Source organism: Zootermopsis nevadensis, unplaced genomic scaffold (assembly GCF_977971745.1).
Source record: "Zootermopsis nevadensis isolate Lab colony 2312 unplaced genomic scaffold, Znev_1.0 Znev_ptg000030l, whole genome shotgun sequence".
Taxonomy (NCBI): Eukaryota; Metazoa; Arthropoda; class Insecta; order Blattodea; family Termopsidae; genus Zootermopsis; species Zootermopsis nevadensis.
In genome coordinates this window covers 19,386,661-19,406,289 of record NW_028259162.1, presented here as the reverse complement: position 1 = coordinate 19,406,289, position 19,629 = coordinate 19,386,661, and the positions used below count along the sequence as shown (strand labels likewise).

General features: G+C 37.7%; 2 protein-coding genes across 2 annotated transcripts in view; one reads left to right on the top strand and one right to left on the bottom strand.

The window, feature by feature from the left end:
- Window positions 1-1,683: 1,683 nt before the first annotated feature.
- Window positions 1,684-17,380, bottom strand: LOC110832492 (uncharacterized). Its single transcript, XM_022069560.2, has 2 exons — window positions 15,094-17,380; window positions 1,684-13,791 (listed from the first exon to the last, which is right to left on the bottom strand). Exons 1-2 carry the CDS (start codon window positions 16,879-16,881, stop codon window positions 12,064-12,066), a joined length of 3,516 nt encoding a protein of 1,171 aa, XP_021925252.1. The 5' UTR covers window positions 16,882-17,380; the 3' UTR covers window positions 1,684-12,063.
- Window positions 17,375-19,629, top strand: part of LOC110832493 (ER membrane protein complex subunit 2) — a 6,836-nt gene continuing 4,581 nt past the window's right edge. The window contains exons 1-3 of the mRNA XM_022069561.2: window positions 17,375-17,541; window positions 18,052-18,165; window positions 18,284-18,434. Of these exons, the coding sequence (XP_021925253.1) occupies window positions 17,508-17,541; window positions 18,052-18,165; window positions 18,284-18,434 (299 nt within the window). The 5' untranslated portion in view covers window positions 17,375-17,507. The remainder of the gene's footprint in view (window positions 17,542-18,051; window positions 18,166-18,283; window positions 18,435-19,629) is intronic.

The following is a 19,629-nucleotide window of genomic DNA, read 5'->3' as shown; positions in this document are numbered from 1 at the left end:
CAATTCACAAAAATATAAACTCAAATAATATGAGTTAGGGAATTTTAATACCGAAGGAACCAACCTCGTATTTCTCTTCCTTTCACACAAGGTTCCTTTAAAATTTTCTAGAGAGGCGTACTACATACTTCATATTTTAAGTGATTCCTCACAACCTCCCCAACTTTCCCTGAGGCTATTCCGCCTATGTTTGACATCAGTCATTAAATGTGTTAATGCCCCCCCCCCCAACTCTAAGCACCGAGGCACCGTTCTAAACTGACCAGCCGGACTACAATTCTGATCATTGGTTGATTATTCATGGCACAAGCTTCTCTCTGCCCATTACGCCGTTTCTGCAACAGTCATTCCAACGCCCTAGTAGATGGCAGCAGGCACCTCGATTACAAGAGTTTCGTTTCTCAAGAAAGTGTATACAGTTAGATACGCGGAGGGTCTACCTCATGTCTAAGAGGATAAGTAAAGGTCGATATGACCAATGACAAAGCCAGAGAGTGCAGTAAATTCCAGCGGCTGAACGGAACTCAACAACTGTCCCGTCGGGCTGACAAAGACGGTTTTCAACTTGAGTGAATTCCTTTAGACAGGACAGGTGTCTAGTACATTTTGTTGTGCACCAGTAGCTCTTCCTGTGCCTACTACAGAAAGTTGGAGCATTGAAAACTTCCATCTCTTTACTTGTGATATGCTGCAGCAGCAGGCTGCTAGCTGCTTGCAGGATGTAATATTGATGGCAGTACAGATTTGATTCCTCCGATAATAATGAGACCAGAAACTGCGCTAGTAGTAGTTTGGAGTATTCAATGGAATAAGAATAATCCTTGATACCAGGTGCAGCACTATGAGCCAATTCAACACTAGGTCTTGTCAATCCTTGTACCTGTCTTGTGCTACTTCTGCTTCCCACGTACCTTCATCTGCAAGTTGTTATTATAATCTCTTTTTTGAATAAGAAAAAATGTATGTTCTAAACAGTATTGGCTCCTCATCTACACACTTCTTTCCTGAATCGTGTTCTAGATACAGTCCTACCATAGTTTCTTCAGAGACATTTCAAGGGACCTGCTATTTATTGATAATAAATTTTCTTGTGTAAATGAGAAATCTAATGCAAATACACAATGGGCATCTGATCATAACTGTAGACCACACACCAATGATTAAAGTACAGTGAAATGAACTGTTAAATCAGGGCATGCACATATTAGCATGCCCGTAAATGACGTGAAACCTTCTAGATTTTTGTTGCTTCAGCAAAATCTAAAATTGAACAAGAAAATTACAATTATTTAATTGCATAGAATTCCTAAGTGAAGCACACAAATGTCTTTGAAATCACACTGTAAAAGTAATGTTATAATCAAACTACAATATATTTTTTAAAAAATCAAAATGTTTCAGGATCATTTCTTCTTGACATCAGCATTTAAGGAAGGTTTCATGTTCTGTCTTTGCTGAATTGGACCCCCCCCCCCCCCCCACACACACACACACACACACATTGGATACACTAGGCAAGTCCCAAACCATTGTTCAACATGGAAGTGCAGTGCCAAGAATCAAAACCTGGTCATTCACTTTGTAAGGAATCAGATTATCTTATCAGCTAAAGCACCCCACAGAGCAAGGGTTACCAATGATTAAAGACAAAAAACCTTGGATTTGCATAGATATGAAAATTAATTAAAATGAAACCACAAGTTATAACTTTAATTCTCAGAAGTTTCAATAACATGAATATTTTATACAACTTTCATAGTATTCATGACCACATGACCTCTGCTGAAATAAAATCCCACCAACTACCAGTGCAGTGCAGTTCTCTATCAAACAATCTCGGATTACACAAGCCAATGCAGAATAATAATAATAATAATAATACCATGTTCTAAAATGTGATCACCGGTCATACCAATGTGAAGTGACACTTCCACACAATCAGATGTAGGGATGTGAAGTGATAAAAAGAGGTTTCTCAAATGTATACAGTAAGATCATTATCTAACACATACAGTTAACACAGCCATCTTACATAATTAACAGGGGGGAGAGAAAGATCATCATCATCAAGGGTTCTACAGCCTATTGCAGGCCTTGACCACCCTAATGGAGAGAAAGATCAGTAAGATAAAAACATGCAAATTGGTTAAAAAGGGAAAGGCACTTAATGCTAAAGTTACATCAATTTTCTGCCCACATGGTGAAATTAGTGATGACATAACGGCAAGTTAAGAAAAGCCTTGGCAAACTGACTGTCCATAAAAATAAGATACATGCTACTGTACTTGACAGCTCTTTATCATTTGTGTATAAATTACAATACCCTGTAACAAGTTGCTGATAGTACTCAACATATAAGATTTAACCGAATAACACCACATTCCAAATTGTCCCTGATCCTTTCAGATCCTCTGTCAGCCAATTTTGGGTGATCACATTCTTGTCCATGTTAGGCTGCGTAACACAATTACAATGTAAGACTCGTCTTTAAAAACAAATTAAAATTCTGCTCAGTGGGTTATCATATTGTCTTCTGCGGAATCCAAAATTTTGGAAATTACATCCTGCTCCATTGTCAGACTATGCCACTTGTAAAATAAAAAAGTAATTTAAATTATATATGGTGGGGTCATGGGTTAAATGAACCTCACAGGTGGTCCTCTGAAAAACTCAATCCAATGTCAGAATAAGAACAACAATTTTCAAATCCACACAAATCAGATCTTGTAGATCATCTATTAAAATAAATGGACCTAAATGCTTCATATATTCATATGAAATTCATCATCATTTGACAGTCCTCATTAAAAAACATGGATCAAACATCCAAAAATAAAATTATAATAAGTACATCCCTGGGTTATACGCAGCCATTTGCACTGTAAAGACAAAGGACTCGCACCTCATAAAGGGAAATTAACAATGTTAATCAGTTTTGCCTTCATTCTCTTTACCAGTCATACTGGTGCAGAGAGAACGTTTCTGTACAGCCTAATTTCAATAAAATAACACATGAATAACAACAAAACATTTATATAAAACTTGGATATTAGATTATCTTATAGAAAACTAAAAATTGCACATACACAGTCTTCTAAATAATTTACATTAAGAGCATACTGTACTGGCTGACAAGAACACACAGATCATCATATGTAACCCAATCTGCAGAGTATTAACAGTAAAAATGCTATGCTTTTCCACATGTTAAGAAGCAGCAGTAGTAGACTGTGTTTTACACATATCATGACTGAACCAACTAAACACCACACCTGCTGAAGATCACCTGCCACATGCGAGTGACTGTTATGTTTAAGGAACTGAGGAGACAACACACTCTCACACACACACAGCCACCCTAAAATGCCAGGAGAGACTGTACCATAACACATGCATTCCCAAGAAACAGCAATATAATATAAATCCAATAAATGTCACAACATATTGATTAGCACTCCTGCTGCTTCATAAGTGTTCCAAAGAAAGTGAGGTAAGCCATATGAAAAACTAAATCAGGACAGATTATCATGGCGTGTTTGAACTTGGTATACTTGAGCATGGCCCCTAGTACATCACAACAGAATCTTATGTAATGAATGCAATGACTGATTACAGGTTATTTAAAAATGATGTAACAGTTTCTAAAATAATTTAGCATCATATGAGATGTGATGATCATAAATAATAAGTCAGAGAGGAGACAAATATAGTCATGGCCTATTTGAATGCTCAATCCCAACATTCACTTAAATGGACTGAGGGAATTCCTGAAAATATCAGGGTAGGTTTAAACATACTGCATTCCAGGTAGAAGACTGAGCACATACATTTCAGACAAGCTGTTGGGTATGAGGTTTTTCATGGTTTCCCTCAGACCTTCCAAGAGATGCTGGGAGAGAATCTCAAAGTAGCCTACAACCACTTTCTTCCATAATTTATTTGTTATAACCATTCTATCAGTTTTCATTCAATGCCATGACCTATGCAGTTGAGAACCAACTCATTTGCTCAGGGAACTCCTTATGAAGCTCAGCTGGTCATGAAATTCCCAGCTCTTATTGAGCCAAAAGTTTCATTATCATGTTTACAAAGGCTTGCTACTGAACCAGAGGTCTGTTTCTTTGTTAATGCAGTAGACAAAGTGTCATTAAATAAGCAAACCCCTGAGCTGATCTGTTCAGTGGCTTGGTGTGAATGCAGGATTTAAGCAACAAAAGTATAATGACTCAACAGATGCAGCAGAGGGAAAGCTATGTAACAATGATAGCACCAATGAGGTTTCAGGTTCTCTTGCCACTGAAGTGTTACAACATAATCAATAAAATCTTCTTGGACAATCAGCCGTGTCAATTGGTTACCATAGTAAACCAACTCTGTCCCCATCATCAGAGTTCTGATGTGACTGGGTACCTCGAAAGTCGCGACTGGGGACAGAGTTGGTTCCTGAAACGTTGGTTTACTACGGTAACCAGCTGACACGGCTGATTGCCCAAGAAGATTTTATTGATTGTACTCACCGCGAAAGTCTCAAATCCTATGTTACAACATACCTGATATGATGTTGTATTTATGCAACAGTCATACAGATGTTAAATGATAATTTCAAAGTAAACAGCAAGATGTTTCAATATAAAAATGCCATCTTCAGCCTGTTTTCATGTTCACCATTCATACTATTATACTAATGTTATACCTCATGTATCAGCTAAAATTACGCTTTCCTGAAATAGATTCACTAAACTACATCAAATATATTAAAACATTTACAAAGGCTACAGCTGTCCACAAACTAAAATAAGACCTAATCTAAGATTAATACATTTGATTAATAGCTTTAATATAATGATGTAATCCTTCAATGGATCCATTTTAGGAAAGCAACATTACATCTTACACATACAAGAAAAAATATCATGCTCAAATACCCTGAAGATGACATAATAGTGAACCATGTTACATAACATTTGTTTGACTGTTGAGTAGACAGAAAATGAGTATATATATACACACACACACACAATTTGCAATTCAATGCTTAAATGCAGGTGATCGAAAAGTCATGAAACCCATATTAATATATTTGATGGACCCAATCCAGTTCTACTGCATCAATAAAACATGATTCTTTTGTGACTATACAAGAGCCCATGCAGGCCATGTCATGTTGTAACCTGCTCATGCCAACCCATTAGTTGTCTTTCAACAGTCAAAGTGCAAGGATTGTCGAACTCGACCAGGCATCTCATTCTTACTTAACTTGTCAGAATGAGTTTGTAGATACATTTCCCAATTCTTCTGTCCCAAACAAATCAACAATATTTTGTTATGTGGGCCATTTCCATGACACAGGAAGCATGCAAAAACTGAAAACTTTCACAAGGTTGCATCAAACATGAGGAAAAGAATCTTAAAACTTTGCATACCATGTAGTGTATTAGAATATAAAATAAGCAAACAAACAATTAGCACTAGTGTCTTTTTTATAGTGTTAATAGTTTGTTTGTTTGCTTACTTTATATGAGGAAAAGAGAAAATGCAATCACTGCAGAACACAGTGGACATTTCAAACATTTAATATAACTGTTATTTTCTGTTTTAAGATTTCAGTGCAATTTCTTTTTTGACAAATAGAACGTATGTCAGAAATGGATTGTGTGACTTTTCGATCAGTCTCTTTGGTTTAACTGTATAGGAAAGATGACAAATGTATACAACATTCTAATTTGAAAACCCTGAAAGGAACACAACATTTATGAGACTCAGGTGTACACACACACGAATAATAATTAATTGTATCCTAAAAAAATGTTATGAGAGTGTCAACTGGATTCATCTGGCCCAGAACACAGATCATAGGCAAGATTTTATGAATACACTAATGTACCTTAAATTTCCATAGAAGGAAGGAATTTTTTGACCAGCTGGATGACTATTAGCTTCTCAAGATTCTGATCTATGGAATCAGACTGACTAATATGAATGGTGTTTTGGAAAGGATATGGAAGTAAGTGTGACTTACTCAAAGGTTCTACTTCAGTATTTGCCTTGAGGGGCTGAGAGAAAAATGAAAAACTTTAGTCAGAACAGCCAGTTTCTGGTCAAAGACTCAAATCCAGAACATCCTTAAATACAAAGCAGGAGTGCCATCACATCACCATACTTACATTACTGTCATCATTCTTAACCACAGATGAAGCCATGCACTCTGCCTCCAAAATTAACAGAACATCAAACATGTAAAAGTTTCATATGGTAAAAAATTACCCTGGCTTGAGCACATGTAAATCACATTGTAAACCTTTAAATTAAAATCATAAATCCATAATTCCTAAAATCCCTACATAGTTTGAACTATACATCATGTTCAAAAATAAACGCCGTATTTATTCAAATACCACATGAAAATGCTATTCAAAAAATATTGTTCTGAAAATATGGCTGTGTATTATGTTCAAGGGTTAACTTTTGGGTGCATTCAGCCTTCACCAAAACCAATCAAAACTCTGGCAAAGTAATTTAACAAAATAAATTTGAGCTGTGTTTTGTTTGTGGACTCTTGATTTTAAGAGTATTTCAAGCAAATCAACATAATGATATCTACAATTTGAATGTTCATGAAAGAATTTAAAAAAAAGGAGTTTAAATGTTAGAAACTAAGAAATTACCTAAACAAAGCCATAAACACACATTGCTTGACAGCTATGATATACCAGTTATTTCTTTTCACAAAGCATAATGCACAGAACTGTGTACAGGATGTGGGCCAAACCTACTAGGCAACTTTAATCAAATATTGTGAAAATACAGAAAGCCATGACATGCACAGAATGAGGAAACACTTCAGGTATCATGGTAAATGAGTGTCTCTTGAATTAGTTGACCCTGAAAAGAACACAACACTTACGAGATGGTGGTGCAGGCAATGCTGGCCAAGATGGAGCCTTTTACAGATCCTGAGAATAGCTTACTCCACAATTTGGTTTCACAGAACATAGTCTGCAACTGTCATGAAAACATTCTGAACAACATTCCAAACTGAACATCTAGCAGGAAGAATGTGCATCAGTGGTATAAGAGGTTCATGGAAATAGTGTGTGCTTGTATGTAAGCATCCCGGTCAAGGAGTAGCAGATCAAAAATAATAGATTCCAATATGGAACACATTCAAGCATCATTTATCACCAGCCCAAAGAAGTCAATGGAGACATGCCAGTAACAAATTACAGTTGCCATGCATGAACAGAATGATAACTTATAATGATTTTAGTTTGTTGCCAATGCTTTCCATGTATATCAGTTCCTTTTCATTTTTGTTTCTGAAATTGTTTGATATTAGGATCTCAATTTCACACCTACCCTGTAAATTATCATCTGTCGTTGAAAACAAAAATTGTCAATGTCATATGTCACATGGGTGATTTCTTGTTTCCTTGAAACCTTAATTCCTTTGGTTTTTAATTATTTTTTGGTATATACAGAGTTGGCCAAAATCCTACTTCACAGATTGTGAAAATACAGACACAAAGTACTAGATATCCAAGAACAGCACGCTTATATTATCTCATAAGACAGGAAGGTGTGGGAAGATATACAAGTAGATGGAAAGGTAAGTTTTGAAAGTTCTGAACATACGAACAGGCTTACAGTACCCAACCCAACTTTAAAGTTGAGCTGAATAATTTATCAATTAACTCCACAGAGAAGAGTACTTTTTAGGTATTAAGAAATTACCTGCTCTGGTGGTGAGATTGAGTTCTAGAGGGGTATAGTGGGAAACCAAGACAGACAGAATTAGAAACACATATTTTAGCAGAGAGTTCAAAGTGAATGAAATACAGAACCAACTTGAGATAAGCAGATTTAGATGGTTTGAACATGTTTAAATAATATCATAAAATATAAAAAATATTACTGGATATGAAAATGAGCGTAATTCATAGGGGGAAACCATGAACTCGGTGAACAGATCAAGTTAAATAGATGACTAGAGCCATTTACACAACTACTTATTTTTTCTTGTCTATTCCTTCCACTATATGGTTCAGGCAATCAAGAAACATACCAACCACGCCAACCCTATCAATGACATCTTGATAAAAACCGAATTCCTGTAGTTCCCTAATCAACACACAGTCCCTTACCAGTAGCCTTATACATCACCTCTGGCACACACCAGTTGTACAGAAGTCTATCTCTTTTTAGAACCATAACTACACCCTCCTCATGTCCTATTGTGTCATATTTGGATTTTATATCATATTATAATGGATTATAAAAGCCAATTATATTCTGCTGAAAATCTTCAATGCTTCTGTTTCATTAATATTAACCCTTTCTTTAACCCTTCAATCAAATGCAATACTCTTGATATGTTCACAGATATAGTACTTCTATTCTCTCTCCAGTAATTCTGAGAAAAAACATAAACACTGATACCACTTCTATTGTTTCTACTCTACATTGTTCCTTTAACACAACATTCAGTTCATTCAACATATTATTCTATAGTACAAGACTTACATCTCAATTTAATAATCACAAATCTTTCATTAGATAATCCAAAATAAATATAGGTACAAGCCTAACAAGGAAAACTTGGTTGTAATTCCAGATTGTTCTTCCTTATAACTCATAAGCCAATAACATCGGAGACATCGGTCCACATGACACATACTTCACTTGGCCCCAATAACAGAAAATTAACCATTAACATGTGACAGACCAACTTGCAACAAAAAATCTACACCAACATTTAGTCAATAAGTAATGCATAAAATAAATGCAAACTATGACAAGGATCCTTGAATGTAGTAATTGGGAAACATAATGTTATGCAAATAAGATTTTAGCTTAAAAAATATTTTTATAATAAGTTTTATTGTTTTAAATACTGTAATCCCTGTACATGTTTGAAAAACACAGTCCATTTGTATCCTGGAAATATGATAGCACCACCTTAAGATGGTCTCATGATAGACTGAAGTATATAATGGAACGAATAGACAAGAAAAAAACAGTTGTGTATATCGATCTAGTCATCAAAACAATCACTGCATAACAGTGCCTAAAATTAAGAAGATGAAGCTGAAAAAGAGGACAAGACAATGAAGACAGATGAAATGCAAGAATGGGCTGATAAAGTTGAAGACTCCAATGCAAAAGCTGACCCACAAACACAGAAATTATATAAGGAATAAAAAGATAAATTATGCAGCACCTCACTATGCTAATTTTCTCCATCCTCCTGTTCCTTAATCCCTCTTAGGTAAAAATATTCTCCTACCAAACAAAAGGTAAATATTTTAATCTTTACATTTTTATATCAAATCTAAAAGTTTGTGACGATGGTGAGTTATTTAAATAAAACGTTCTTTGGATATTTTCCATCGTCTAGTAAAATAATAAAATAGAAAATGATGTTTCGGAGATGGGGCTCTATCTCCGTCTTCAGGTACCTACTCTGTTGGGCCCAATAGATAAGAGCTAATCCCTATCTCCAGACAAAGTAAAAAGTGAAAGTCCCGGATTATAAGAATATCCGTGGGATGTAAAAACAAATATAAAAATCAGGCTCCTATTATGGAAGTAAAGAAAAACCAGAGTCCAGAAAACTACGAAGTCAAAAACCGACCAAGACAGTAAATGAATCTACTATAAAAATTTGTGATTAGTCGTTGTCTTCAAGAAATGACGTCATCAACAATGCCAACAGATAATTGTTTACTCGGCATTGTTGTGTTCCACAACAATGCCGAGTAAACAAATACCGCTTCACAACAAAGAGATCAAAAACTATCAAGCCAGTCGCATTATCACTGCTCCAGCAGCACATCGCATTCTTGAATATTGACTGACAGTTGGCCTAAAACATCAGAAAAGTGAAAGAAGACGTTATCAAGTATTTGAAGTACCAAATCCAACAACCGCAACAAGGTAAAGTGATACTCATTCGATATATTACGATTACGAAAACTATTATGATCGATTTTAAGACGAAGATTTGCAAGGGTGGGGCTGGACGTAGAAAGTTGACTGACCAAGAACAGTTGGCCTCTCAACAGCGACGTAAAGAAGTAAAATATCAGATAGAGACAGCGGGGTTAGTTTAGTGTGTTACTTAAGATTTTAAAACACATCCAACCCCCCCGAAGGGGTGGGGGTTGGTCAAGTGTTTTAATCCCCATTCGGGGGGAGTTTAGTTTCTTACTCAAGGTTGGTTGCGTTTAAAAAATTGACGCCCCCCGAGGAGCTCCGAAAGGAGCGCTCTGCTCTAGTAAAATAAAAATAGTTGACACTCAAATAGTTAAACGTGAGAAATGCCAAAAGCCAAATAAAAACAAAGACTCAAAAAAGGTGGGAATAACTACATATGACCATTAAGTTGAAACATGCTGCACCACTTTGACTTCTACCGAGATGACCGGAATCCAAATATGAGATAAGTCCAAACTAGGCTGGCTGATAGGCTGATCGGATTGGCTAGTAGTGCCATGTGTGCCACCTACTTGTATTTCCTGTAGATCGTATTAGGTTCAGTTAGTAACACCCTGGCTCCATCCCAACAGACATGATGATCTTCTTCATACGCATGTTGGGTCAATCTGGATTTCTCCAGCAGACCCTGTCTGAAGTTATATTTACGTTCCTTAATGCGTACCTCCAGAGGTCTGCTGGTTTCACCAATATACCACCTACCACAATCACAAGGGATCCTCTACACATACTGCCTAGTCTGTCTCTCGACTATGCTGGGTCTCGTAGTCATCAATATACCATGGAGAGTGTGACTGGTTTTAAAAATCGTCCTGATATTATAACTGTTCCCAATTCTCCTAAATTTTTCTGAAACACCTCTGACATATGGGATAACCACCTTACCCAGGGGTGTTCTGTCAGGAGAAGGCCGGATGTTTTTTCAAACTTAATAATAGAGTCAATTAACTGCTGAGGATACCCATTAAGAGCCAAATCCTGTTTGATGATCCTGATTTCTCTGTTGAAATTGTTTTTCTCTTGACATATGATTTTTGCTCTATTAACCAGACTGTGAACTACTCCCCTTTTCACGTGGAGTGGGTGATTAAATTTTAAATTTAAATATCATTCTGTATGTGTGGGTTTCCTGTATACATCTGTAAGTAAACTAGAACCATTTTTCACGACCAAAACATCCAGAAATGGAAGAGTATCATTATTTTCCACCTCCATGGTAAATTGTGTTGTCGGTCTGAGACTGTTAAGAAGGTGAAAGAATTCCTGTAATCTCGCCAGATCATGCGACCAAACCACAAATGTATCATTGACATATCTCAACCAGGTGGCTGGTTTGTGGTCAGTTGTGTCTACAGCTAATTTCTCAAAATGCTCCATATAAATATTACTGACGACTGGAGATGAGTTCCCCGTTACATTTTTAGATAGCCAACAGGATGACAGAAAATACTGAACTGCATGGCAGCAACCAATCCAAAATTTAATATCCTCTTAATTTCCTCATAAATGCAATTTTGATTTGCTGCTTTTGTTCCCAAATATTTGAACTCTGCCACAGTTTTTAATGATTTATCAGCTACCTTTACACACAGATTTTGTCCTGTAGTCTGGTAAAGAGACATGAACAAATACTTTGTTTTCTCAATGTTTACTTCTAGAATAACCTCTTTATCTGCTTCTGTTTTTCTTTCTGATATTTATGCTTTCACCTAATAACATATCAGCATAAACCATAATAAGGTGATGTGTCCCATTCAATTTCAATCCCTCTTTTTGTTTTCTTGGACCTTTCTGGTGGTGTATTCTAAAGCAGAATTTAAAATCAATAGTGAAAATCATCTTGTTTCAGGCCATTCTAAACAGGAAATGCATCATCATACAAATGGGAAGATGATGATGACAATTCAGTACACTACACATAACAAATATAATGGGTTTGAAGGCAGGAGAACTTAGCGTTAATAAAGAAGTTTTCGTCTTGATTTCTTTTTAGCAGGGGTTTATACCGTGTTCAAGCACAGCTGTACTTGAATAAATACGGCATAGAGTAAAGTGAATTTAATTTATAGCTTAGCCCTCTGTATTGACTGGCTCTCGAGCATGGTGAATTTTTACATGTTTATTGTGGTTTGACTTGGTACTGGAAGCCTTCCCACAAATGTGGCAGGCAAATGGACGAGACCCACTGTGCACACGTAAGTGTTCCTTCAGGTAATAACTACGATGAAACAATTTCCCACAGACATTACAACTGAAAGACTTTCCAACCTCATGCTCCCTCACGTGACGCAGACAATTATACTTGCGGATGAACTGGCAACCACAGTGATTGCAAGTGTATGGCCGGATGTTGCGATGCGAATGCATGTGCGCTGTGTAATCATTACGACGAAAGAATGCACTCTTGCACAAAGAACACTTGAAGGGCTTTGAACTGCGTGCTGCATGAGTCCACCGGTGCAGCTGCAGGTTCCACTTGGTAGTAAAGTCCTTCCCACACACATGACAGGAATAAGGACGCTCTCCACTGTGCATGCGCATGTGTACTGGCAGTGAACTTTTCAAGAATACATATCCACACATTTTGCACTCCACATTCTCCACTTCACGCCCACACTTTGGCACATAACGGCAATCATGTGCTTTGCGAATGTGTCTTGTGAGACTCGATGCATGAACAAAGCGCTCACTGCAATAACTGCAACATTTTGGCTTCTCTTCATGTATCTCTTTGTGCCACTCCAGCTTCTTCTTTGAGTGGAATATCTCACCACAGTGGCAGATGAAGTCCTTCACCTTCTTCTTGACATTCATGTGATGTCGATGCTTATGCTGGATGAGGTTGCTATACCTCCTGAATGTCTCATCACAAAGCGGGCATTTGATAGGAGCATTGCCAGTGTGAGAGTTGGTATGTTCCGCCAACTTCTGTTTTGTTACAAATGCTTTGTCACATATGGTGCATTTGTGGGGCTTGATACCTAGATGACGTTTTAAGTGTAAATCGAGGTTCTGACGCCTATAGAAATATTTTCCACACTGAGAACATTCAAGAGGATGTGTCTGAAGATGTGCTTGGTAATCACAATCCTTAGTAAAGACTTCTTTGCAAGTGGCACATACATTCTTCTTGTCTTTGGGTTTCTTGTGTACCTTAACTTCATGATCACTCCGCAGCTTGGAAGATGTAAATACCTCTGTACACATATTACAAGGAAAGGCGGCAGCTGCATCTAATGCAGGTTCTGGTTTTGGCACCTCTCCAGCCTCCATTTTATCAACTGCAGCTGAAACATTCTCTGAGAGCTCTTCTCCCACTTCAGATCCACCTTCAGCCTCCATCTTCGTCTCTGTATCCTCTTCAAGGAACACTTCCATGAATTGTGGCTTTTCTGTCTTCACACAATACTTATCATCTTCTTCTTCCTTTATCACTTTCTTAATTCTTGCCTTCCGCTTATGAACTTGTTTTCTTGACACTACGTCCATTCTGACTTTATCCCCACTTGCTGACACTTCTTCACTGTTTGCACTCTTATCAGAATGATATGTGCTCCTATGAACACGCCGTTCTTTTGGACAGTTGAATGGTTCCCCACATGTCCCACATTTATAAACCCTATCTGCTTGTCCTTTCCTCTTCTCCTGGCTGCTTGTCCCAGATTTGTCCTGCTTATTGATGACAGATGCTGTGGCCTCACTCTCCAGAATTACATCTGCATCTGAGCCATCTGAAGCCAACCAACTCTCTCTAGCTGCCAGGTCATATGATGTTGATACTTCCTTCTCTCGAAATGCCTGCCACAAATAAAACACAGAATTGTTTTATATCTTACAGAAAGGATGAAATTCATTTTGGGCATATGCTGACACAATTATTTGCAACTGCTCAGATTATGTAAAGTCAAATGAATTGTGATGATTCCCAGGGCCTCCCTAGTGTGAAACTACAGACCTATGTAAAAGTTCTACAATGGAAACACCTGACTAGATTAGACTACACTTTCGCTACATACAACACTGCAGAGATATCACTATCATCAATCAGTCTATGAAACAACACTGCTCTACCTGAAAAAATTCTGATGAACTTGATAAAGTGAGAAAGACAGGCTAATGCAAATCATACTACTAGCAGTTAAGTAGCCATTTATGGAATATGTCACCAGGTCACGTAACAATCCATCCTTTACCTTTACTAAAAGTACACCTTCATAAAAGGTGCATTCCTTTCAAGACCCCATCATCATACAGAATTTCTAGGTAAATTACTAAATGGTGCTAGTGTCATACTTCTGAGGAGGCTAGGGCTCGATTTTGGGCTGTTACGCCATAGTAGTAGTCGTAGTAGTAGTAGTAGTAGTAGTCATACTTCTGACATACTAGCATTAGTGATGACAAAGTTTAAAATTACCAAGACAGGAAATTTCTAATGGCATTTGTTCATGTCTGAATTTAAATCAGAGGACAGAGACAGTTCCACACAAACGTATAGATACGAGAGGAACAGGAAATGAAACTGAAAAGGAAAGATTGTTAGAATGGAGAACTGAGCGGAGATTTTTCTTCCACCAACATATAAAATGAAAATTTTACTAACTGTAGACATAAGTGCATGAAGTTACCACTGTGTACAACTGACTCTGTGGTGCAAAATCCTTGAGAAATTAAGAGTCACTCAGCTGATCAAAACATTCTCTGCCTTTTATGAAACCTTAAGATTCATGATCATGTTACAGAAGCCCACCAGCATATCCTATCCCGGTGGTCACCAACATTTTTTGGGTTTTGTGCAACTAGGAGGAATTTATAATTCATATTGGACACTGTATGAATATAACAAAAAAACATGAAAATTGAAAGAATAAAATTATACTGGATATAAAATTTCTTTAAGCCTGAACTATGTCACAGCAAGAAGGTATGGAAAGATGGGAAGGGCAAGATGTTGCAAGTGCTATGGCTTGGCAACCTTCCTTGCCTTCCCCATGTTAAGTCATTCACTGAATTTTATGCATATTCTGAATCTGAGAAATTTAGAAGTAAATTTTTGAAATATGAAACCTCATAAAATTGAAGAGCAGAGCTTAAGCAACTCACCTGCACCCATACAGAGCTGTCACTGCCCCCAACACTCTCCTGTTCTGATAGCTCTCCTCGAGGTGGCATTGTTTCATCTGTTTGGATGTTCAAACTTGGCACTGGGGTTGCTTCTGGTTCAGACTCTTTGGGCGGCTGAATTTCTTCTTCAGAAGGATTGGACAGGCCAAGTGGTCTGGAAGTAGAAGGTTTTTCTGCTGGACGCTTCTTACCCCCAGACAATGAGGGTGGACTTTCCAGGAACTGTGATGGCAGAAGGATACGAATCCCATCTATTTCAATTACGTTAACAGCCTCAGATGAATCCAGATCAAGAAACCTGTTGCCACTTTCCTCATTTGTCTCATCAGGCTTGTCACACTTGTCTTCACCTGTTTCTGATAACTCTTTCACAGCTGGTTCTTCTTCACTTGGGTCATCCTGCCCAGAGTACTGCCTGTCAGATGTGATGTACTCATCACTGTCTGCTACACTGATCGGAGGCGGCTGGATTCTCAGAGCATTCCTAATAATACCTGATATTTGTGTCATATCCTCATTCCTCATATCAGAATACTCGTTCTCTGTACTCTCTTCAGACCCAGAATCATGTGACTGCACCATTGGACTGACTGCCATGTCATTCAGATCCTTCCTCACCCTCACATTTACAGATTCACTCCTTGGCAGTTCTTGCTGCATGCCAATTACACCATCTAGAGTAACAGCTGCCTCTTCATCCTTAGATATGTAGGGGCTCTTCTGGTCCTCATATTCATACTGCATGTCACTCGTTTGTGTGGCCACACCATTGTACACTGCACTCACACCACCTGTACTACTAGATAAGTTTCTATCTGGAAACAAATTTTCTTCAGGAACATTTTCTATGGCAGTTTCTTCTTCCAGCTGCTGCTTCGAATACTGGGCTATTCCATTCAAAATGGAAACGTTTCTGTGTTGATCTGATGGCGGTGTTCTTGGTTTGTTTACAATACCTTGTTCAATTTGATTAGCAGCATGCTCCCCTACTGAGGGGAGCAAATAGCCAGTTGGAATGGTACCTCTTGCTGATACTGGTGAAGATACAGAACAGGACAATGTGGAATGAGGGAAAGAATTGGAAGAGGAAGCTGGAAGAGTAAGTGAAGAAGGTGTTATATTACTTGTATTCTGGAAACCTTGTGGAGCACAGTCTGCAGGAAAATCACTGGTTTGATATGAAGCACTGAGAGGAATTGAATTGGAAGAAAGATTCATTTGTGACTGGGAAACATGATGTGTGGGATAAGATGGAACCACATGACGTATGAAAGACTGTGGCTGTGAAGGGGAAGTTACTGAGCTCAGCAACTGAAATTGTTGCTGCTGCTGTTGAATCATGTAAGGGTTATACAGCATTTGCATAAAAGCGGCTTGATTTGTGGCTGAATGACTGGTACTGGGTGCTGACAGTATGGCAGGCATGGAGACATACTGTGGGATTACAGTACTTGAGGCAGAGCCATTGCTACTCAAGAACTGTTGGTATGTTATGGCTGTTGTAAAGTGACTGCTGCTCGGTGGAAAGCACTGAGGACCTGATAATGGTTCCTGACTGCAAGGAGCATTTTCGGGTATGACAACTGGCATAGTTTCATTATCACTTTGGTTTTCTATGGCACTGATGCTGCCTCCTGCAGAAATTCTAACCAGTGCAGCAATAACTTGATCCTTGGGATGAGTGTCAAGATGGCTTTGTAATGTAACACCTTCCCGCATGTACAGAGTACACACAGGACAAGAAACAGGGCTCAACCCATTCTCCATTGCAACCTCCTTCCGTTGGTTTTATTTGTGAAAAAATCTTCTTTTATCACTCACATGTCTGACTTTAACTGCTAAAACATTTTTAGACTCTAGAATAACTTTCCATGAACAACTTATGGCATTATAAAACTTTTTCCTAAATTATCCTCATCGTTAAAAGCTTAGACTGTACAATAAATAAGTAAATAAAATTACAAACATATAGTCTCGATCGGCAATCCATAAAAACTCATCGAGCAGAAAAATTTTAGTTCTAAAAGTTGATTACAGGTCAGAGTTCTGAATTCTGCCCTATAATCATTGTTTCCCACAAATGTTTTAGTAACATTTACTAAAATTGTATATTTTACGTGGTGTAAAAGCTATGTTATTAATAGTTGCAACAAAGGTATAGTGCAAATCAGCGTAAATATTACAAGTTCACTGACTACACACACCAACAAATTCCCGACACTCTATACCTTGTACATGAACGGGCCCCTGTTGGAGTGCGTTCGTGAAGTATCAGTTCTCTGACATTAGCAGCTGTCGATGAACCTAACCTTAGAAGAACAACGTAATTGTTTGTAGGAGCCTGGTGTAAGCGAAAGATATTTGTCTTCATCCATACAGACACTACCAGACAAATGGACTTATATTCTAACAAAATGAATTGGTCAGGTGAGTACGGTACTTAAATATGAGACGTTATAAATTCTATAAACAATGTAATGAATGTTATGGTAGTACAATGATTATGTAATATCAGACGTGTTTGTGTGGTTAGGTTAAGACTATTCATTTTGTAATGAGGGAATGATACAAGATGTCTTCGTACTTTTAGCGTTATGTAGTTATATGGAAAGCGTTTGTTGGCATCTGTGAGTAATTTTTACACAAACATGCATCTATACATCAGTTTTCCAGCCAAGGTGGCAGGAAGGAAATTTTTACCTTATGGTGTCAAGTAATAGTATAATTCAGTAAATACTACGTGTAAACGCAGCTGCCAAGTTCCAAAATTTACAAGTGTGTTTAATTTAAAGAACCCCTGTTGATGAATTTCTAGTTTAGAAACATTGTATAGCAGTGGATTTAGTGTAACATTTCAATATTTTTGTCCTTTGTGAAATGTAACTTATAGCTTCTCAAAGTGTCTGCTCCACTGCAATACATGTTTTGATTTTCTAGAGGTACAAGATTTATTTAGATTGTGGAGAGAAGAAAATGTACGCAAGAGCACAGAAGTAGTTGACTTGTGGGAAAGAATACTACAGAAGAAAATACACAAACTTGGTGATGAAAGTAAGTTGCATTTCTTTGTGATATTAACATGTAATACCCACACACTTGGGTAAATTGTGTTGTAAGGATGCCATTCTGAACAAAAAACTTGGGCTTTAATGTTTATTTATGTGTTCAGGACTCCTAGTGTTGGAGCAAGTATGTGTGGCATCCCTAGACTGCAACAGGCTTGAAGTGGCTGATGCATGCCTCAAAGCCCTCTCAACTGAGTTTCCTACTAGCCTGCGCATTAGGAAGTTGAAGGCCTTAAAGTTAGAAGCTTTGGAAAGGTTTGTCTCATTAGAATCTTGAATGCAAGTGCACTAAATGAAAGATTAATGTATTCTTTTGACGTAAATACGTCTATACGGAAGGGTCATTCGGCAAAAATGTGTAACAATGGTTAGCTTGCATGCATTGTTGTTACCTAGGAAACATCATCTGTTTACTCGGCATTGTTGTGTTATATTACTGCCGTCAACAATCCGCTTTCATAAGAAGATGGATGACATTGAAGATAACATTACATTACATTTCACTACTTTACATTACAGAGACGTATTTACGTCAAATTCTCCGGAACCGTGGTTCCACTGTCACTTTTTAGTTTACAATTAGTTCTGATTCATGTTCCTGACCTGCATAATGTATTAACAGTGTGCCAGCAGTGAGGAGATGAGGTGGTGGATGTTTGGAGGTCGGTGAACCAAAGCAGTGCTGGACGTCTCCAACATAGAAACTTGCTTGTGTATTCTACATACACTAGTGAGAATTAGTATAAGACTATTTCTGTCAGTATAATACAATTTAATTTTTGTCATAATGGTATGAATTTTTGGGGAATAGAATATAAATTGGAACAGGAGCTACTTTTAGAGACTAGCTGATGAAGCAGACGCATCTTGACAGTAAAAAAGAAGATAAATTTTCACCACATAAGAGAGGAAATTTAAGACAGTAAACTTTTAAAGGAGACCTTATACCAAAATGGTGTCAGAGGCTATAGCCATATAGAATAATACTGCTGGTTAGCCTTCTCTCATGAAAGTTTCTGTTGCTTCTTTCAACAGAGTAGGGCAGTTGAAAAAGATAGGAAGTGGAGAGATATATATACAGGATCAGAGGAAAAGCAGGCTAGGGGGAATAGGCCAGAGTCAAATGAGGGGAAAACTGTCCAAGCCAATAGGGAGTTTCCAAACAAGGTGGCAAGGAAGAAGGCTGGGTCAGCAGTGAGAAAAAGAAGAAACAAGAAGCATAGTAGTACTCCTTACTCCAAACATAGGCATTCTTGATTTCTTGAGGCCACAGGAGCTTGGTTGTAACATCATTTTTGTGCTTGCCTGTTACAATGACTCTGTTGTCGGCAGAATCTTGGTTTACTTCAGCCTGTATTGAAATGCAGTGCTGTGTTGCAGAAGTAACTGTCAGCATAACATCTCATGGATTTCTAGTGAGGAGCCACATAACACAACTCCATGGATTCCT